Source organism: Megalops cyprinoides, chromosome 6, assembly GCF_013368585.1.
Source record: "Megalops cyprinoides isolate fMegCyp1 chromosome 6, fMegCyp1.pri, whole genome shotgun sequence".
Classification (NCBI taxonomy): domain Eukaryota; kingdom Metazoa; phylum Chordata; class Actinopteri; order Elopiformes; family Megalopidae; genus Megalops; species Megalops cyprinoides.
The window spans coordinates 14,597,626-14,603,625 of record NC_050588.1 but is presented as its reverse complement, the minus strand read 5'-3'; the positions used below and the strand labels follow the sequence as shown (position 1 = coordinate 14,603,625).

Genomic DNA, 6,000 nt, shown 5'->3' with positions numbered 1-6,000 from the left:
GTCCTGTTCAAATTTGGCATTTCACTCTCGAAAGGCAGCAAGCATGTGTCCGTACAGGTAGTGGGAATGCACTGCGTGGAAGAGCCAGAGGAAGAGAGGGAGAGGAGATTAATATAGGACAAAGAAAGCCATGAATGAAAACACTGACAGATACTTCGATATTAATTCTATACTAATTCTACATTGTATACTAATTCAACGTTATGCCATGAGGGGCATCTTATTTGATGAAAGAACCAAAGTCACATACTATAATATTTTTATTGTTTCGACTGCCAGGTACCATTTGAAGGTTGAAGTGTCATACATTAGAATACATAGAATATGTTAACCACAATTTCTGAGCATTGTCTCAGACTGGCTGGTGTATCTTATAGCATTAAGATAACTTAGTGAATCAGGGGTCATCATCTTTGGGAGCATTAGTATTTTTTTAGCATTGTATTAGTACATTTAATCTTGAATACTGCAAGATGAGCTATTCTCCTTGTGTAGTTATATTTATATATCCACAGTGTAAGTACCACTGCTATAAATGTGTAACATTTACTGAGCCTGCAGGGCGAGATGAGGCCGGGATAATACAGTCATGAAAATGTCACAACTCCAAGTGACACAGTTTAATGTGCAAGCCGGGCCACTGTTCCCTGGAGATGTATGCAGGAAGGGGGCTCACTTAAGAGAGTATAACAGAGAGACAGGAAGTAGCCAGTGTTCACAGCAAGGTCCAGTTAAGTGTGGAGGGGACACTTTACTGCGAGAACAGCTTTGCTCTGAATACCACCTTTCCACAATGAGAGCTTCTAGCAAAAGGAATATGTTAACCAAGCACATATTGTGGAGGAGAAGCTATGGCGTGGGGCAGGTGTTCATACATCCAGTATTACACCAATTGGCAGTGCAGTTTTCAGCTGATTCATCCCCTTTCTAATGCTGATGCAGCACAAGGCACAAGTTTGGTACCTCACTGCAGAGTCTCAGACCACTATTTAAAAAAAAATGCTATTTTGGATGCACTCATTCAAATATGAATAGTATACCTTAAGTGGTATCACTTCAATCCTGAAAATGTAAAACCATGTTGTGAAGCAACCATGGCCCAAAAAAAGCAGTGAAATGAGCCAAAAGGATTTGCTGCATAAATGGAACTGAATGAAATATGTTGAAAATCAAAATTTCTGCTCTCAAAGTACAAGGATGGCTGGGGGTTGATAATCAGCTGAATCTGAAAGTGACAGAAAGCAAGCCCAATGGAGGTTTGCCAGCCGGTTTGTCTACTTTGTAAGAGTCTAGCATGGGGCAGGGGGGTTGCTCAGGGTGTGTGGTATTTCCAGCCACCCTAATGAGGGGGCAGACGAGAAGACATGGAGAAGGAGAGCAGGGGACGTGTGTATGTTCCAAGGGGTGCTTACCTGTCCAGTGCAAGTGCTCCTGTTAGTATAGCAGAGTTAGCATGAGTAAGTCCGCACGGCGGAGGGGTCTAGTCTCTGGGGGGCCGGGGGTCCGGCTAGCACGGCGGCAGCGGGCGTGGCAAACAGAAAGGAGACAACATGCAGTGAGAGAAGCAGAACAGCGCCAAGCCGGGGGGGGGGGGGGGGGGGGGGGCGGAAAACAGGGAGCAGAAAACACGAGCACAGCTGCTGAGACCTCATCGCCACCACTGAGGCCTAGCAGACTGAAACACCGTGTTCACCTGACCCTCTGTTGTTTCTACTTCTACTGAGAAATGGTGGGTTATAAAGAGGCCACAGCACAACATGCGGAATCCCTGTTTGGATGATCCAGTATGTATGTCATGACATCCAATACAAAGGGTAAATGATGAACAAATAAAGCTGTTAAAAGCTCCATGGAAATGGGGCACAAGGTTCTGACTTTCCATTAACAGTATGAGATCAGGCCTTCCTTCTTGAAAGAATGCAGACTGTAATTCTGGAGATTCTGGACAGCTTATGTAACTCTTTATAACAAATGTTCATACTGATTCCAATATTCATACTGATTCACACTCAAGCCTTCCAACCTAATATAATCTATTGCATTTTATCACTATAATTATGATCATTATTATGTACACAAATGCTTACATAAGCCCTGCATTTTACATATTTGAATAAATCTGAATACAGTACATGTTTTGCTAATTTGGGATGACTGCCTGGATGTCTGCTTAGCTGTCTTTCCCAGATGAATTTGTTTGCAGTTGAGCGGGAGGTCAACACATGTGCATTCATCATGCCTTTTTATGTGTGTTAGAGTGGATTTTACTGTTAGCAGCACAGTCAGTGAAGGGGACGTTAGTAAGGGAAGGACCACCACCTTGTGTCGCCCTGTGAAGCCTACCTTCCGGCTGGAGCTTCTTCGGCACCACAGCCATAGAGGGTGGAATGGACATGCTGGTGAGGCGGAAGCCGGCTGGTAGCGTCTCGATGGAGCCCGGTAGCATGCCCAGCCCCTGCCCCTCCCGAGGGCGGAACCTCTTCCTCCAGGACGGAGACCTCCGGAAAGACTTGTCATCGCTCTGCGGAAAGACAAGGATGGAAGAAGAGAAGGAATGCATGCTTGAGCATTACAAGTTAACCTAGTGGCCTCCTGGTTGAAATGTTGTCGACCCCATGACTTGGCCATGCCAAAACCAGCAGGCCATGTAGCTGTGGTGGTTGTTGTTAACACAAAAAGGGAAATGAAAAAGGTTTAACAACTGACACAGATAGCTGACTGCTGAGAGTCTGAAAAATTGAATGGGTAATAAAATACTATTTCTAAGTGACATGCATTACAGTAATGGCCCATTTTCTGAAAGCTAGTATTTCCATAGATACTACCCCCTGGGGGCCAAATTCATCTATTCAGACTGAGCTATGGCCCAAAATCCATTTACTCTCTACTGGCAGAGAAGAAAACTGGAATAAATGTTTAAAATACATGTATAGTAATACACAGTCAAGACATACAATACATGCAAAATTCCTTGTCTCGCAATGAAGAAAATGGAGGATTGTGCACATTATCAAATAATTGTCATTGGGGGTTTTATTTTGGTGTTTTTGTTGATGGGATCATTGAAGATTAGGAAACACTCAAATGCAGAGTAAAAACAATTGGCTCAGAAGGGTAATGACAGCACACTGCTGCTAATTCCACCTCTGCTCCTGCTATTTTTACTGCAGCTGCTGCTTTCACTGTGGTGACTGCAGCTGATGCTCGTCCTGCTGGTGCTGCCAATAACAATGGCAGCGCTGTGAAGCGAGCGCTCTGATTTATCTGACGCTGACCCCCTCCTGACCCGCACTCACCTCGTCCAGCCGACGGTCAGTGCCCAGGGCCAGGACGTTGTTGAACTCTCGCTCAAGAACTTGCCTGGCCTGCAAGTGACATGCAAGAGGATCCTGAGAACAACGCCCGTGGGGTGGGGGTAGGGGAGTGTGGGGGGGGGGGGGGTACACTGAACACAGTAGCCTGGAAACTGTGAACCTACATCTCTCATTTATCTTTCAAAGGTAGAGATGCATTCGGTACTTGAGGAGCAACCCACAGACATGCCTTGAAGTTGCTTCAGCAACGATTCTGATACAGACACATACAGGAACACCACTGTTGTTGTTGTAACACTACTGCTGTTATTGTGACAATACTGCTGTTTGGTATTTTTTGTCACTTTGATGTTGTATGCAAGCACTAGGAGAGACACTGGAACCAGAGTCAAATTCCCGGTATGTGTAGAATCATGTTTGGCCAATACAGTCTGATTCTGATTCTGATTCCAGCCATGGCTACCACAAACAAATTGTCAGAACTGAACTTTAGTTTGGGAGCTATTACCCTTGCATGCTGTTTCTCCCCTGTCTTGAATACTTCTTACTTGTATATGTGTCTTTCACCTGTGCGTTGTGTTTCTCTTCTGAGTTTTATCTCACTTACGAGTATTTTGTTTCTCAGCATTACGTTATGTCTGAAACTTGTCTGTAGTTTCTGGTCTGTGTTTTCATGCTTTCATATGTTTCTCACTTGTATGGTATGTCTTTATCTCGTGTTTCGCTTCTTGGCTGTGTTTACCTGTGTATTCTGCATGGGGATCTGTAGGATGAGGGCCAGGCTGCTGTAGTCGAAGTTCTCGTCCAGGGCGATCAGGGCCCCGTGCACGCCGCTCTCCAGCAGGTTGTTGCTGTACTCCTTCAGCCCGATGGACTGCACCCAGTGTATCACCTGGTCATTAGTCCACACCAGGGTGTCTGCAGAGCATGCGGCAGAGACACAACACCCATCACACTCTTGTGCTACCCAAACATCAGTGGTTAGGTGGGGCTTCAAAGGAGTAGCACCCTCCATTCAAGTTCTTTGGGATGCCATCCCTTGGACATCTGAGCAGTTCATAAACAGATAAGCACACCAGTTTTGTCAGGGTGACCGTGCTTAATTTAACTGAAGATATTAATGTTAATATTAAAACCATAATTTCTAATTTATTTCACAAAATGGATAAATATTATTCCCTCACAACATACTTGCTATCTGTTTACTAGCTACTTTAAAAATAAATCCTGCTTACTGGTAATTTGGTAGACAGCAATGCTTTCATTGATGTTTTTAACACAATCCCTTAAAATGATTGATGTTTAAACAGGCCGTTAAAATGAAATGTGACCCAGAATCCCAGCTGTTGACCTCATGGATTCCAGCTTCCAAGTACAGTCCCCAAAACCACCACTGGGTGTCAGTATCTATCCAGAATGTTGGACCCTTCCACAAATCACCACCAGGGCAGTTCTCGCTGCATTGTGACTACATTGGTGCTGTGCACCGTCACGCCCAGACAGATCATTGGTTTATGTGGATCAGGAGTTCACCTTTAACGTCGTGCTGGCTCTCTTCTCTCCTTCGTTCCAGCTCTTTGCGATCGTAATTCAGCCTCTTCAAGCACATAATTCCATACTGTAAACTGGCCCTTTGTTTACGAAAAAGACACAACACAGGCGCCAACAGTTTAGACACACAGAATTATATATAACCAACAGCTATTCAAAAAAGGCAGGAAATCATCTGCTTCTATGTGGTATGTATGTCAATACAAAGGAACGGTAAACTATACTTCACAATCGGTAAAAAAGTCATAATATCACAATCAAATATTGCATATAAAAATAGAAATGATAAAATAAAACCTGAAACATAGTAAAGCAAAGGGAATACTATATTTTAATTTAAACTAATATTATAGACACAATCTGCATGTCAATGGCTGAAATTTATCTACTGTGGATCTGCAACATGCTTTAATACAGTATGTTCATGGCAGTTACATACCAGATGGCTAATGTAGTACAACTGTTTACATACATTATGTGTGTGTGTGTGTGTGTTTGTGTGTGTGTGTGTGTGTGTGTGTGTGTGTGTGTGTGTGTGTGTGTGAGTGTAAGTTATGAAAGCCTTGTGGCTGCCAGTAAAAACGTTTTTGCAGTCAGTGCTTGCTCACCGGTGGAAGCTGTCCACCATCTTGAGATGTGTGCGTAGGTCCTTCTTGGTCAGGTGATCCAGCATGCGGGCGTCCACCAGGCACTCCATGAAGTAGCTGCGGTACTGGGGCAGGCCCAGGCTGGGCAGCCACTCGTTCCCAATCCACTCATGGTTCATGTCCCCATAGGCCAGCGTCTGCAGCAGGGGGGGCAGGGACAGAGTCACAGGCCTGATCTCTCCCCATACATTTATATTATAACAGCATAGCAGACGGTCTTATCGAGGACAACCTACACCAGCATTATCCATCCACACAGTTACACAGCGGAATATTCACTGAAGGCACTCAGGTTCCATCCTCCAGAGTTTGACAGCAGTGCCCCTCCAGGATTACAAGGTTACAAGTCCAGCTCCCAAATGACTACATCACAAGCCCTTAGACACTGTCAGAATGTCACAGGACCATGCTCAACATTTCCCTGCTGGTCCCTTGTGTGCAGGCAAGTTTTTCCCTTCAGGTCACAATGTATAATAACTTGGGGTTTA

At 44.5% G+C, this 6,000-nt stretch overlaps 1 protein-coding gene across 2 annotated transcripts in view; it reads right to left on the bottom strand.

Annotated features, from left to right (window-relative positions):
* Positions 1-6,000, bottom strand: part of ppfia4 (PTPRF interacting protein alpha 4) — an 85,760-nt gene continuing 79,760 nt past the window's right edge. For both annotated transcript variants that reach the window (XM_036531044.1, XM_036531045.1), the window contains exons 24-30: positions 5,474-5,649; positions 4,848-4,945; positions 4,057-4,232; positions 3,297-3,365; positions 2,344-2,521; positions 1,413-1,507; positions 1-71 (exon numbers count right to left, since the gene is read on the bottom strand). In XM_036531044.1, coding sequence (XP_036386937.1) covers positions 1,449-1,507; positions 2,344-2,521; positions 3,297-3,365; positions 4,057-4,232; positions 4,848-4,945; positions 5,474-5,649 — 756 coding nt within the window. In that variant the 3' untranslated portion in view covers positions 1-71; positions 1,413-1,448. The remainder of the gene's footprint in view (positions 72-1,412; positions 1,508-2,343; positions 2,522-3,296; positions 3,366-4,056; positions 4,233-4,847; positions 4,946-5,473; positions 5,650-6,000) is intronic.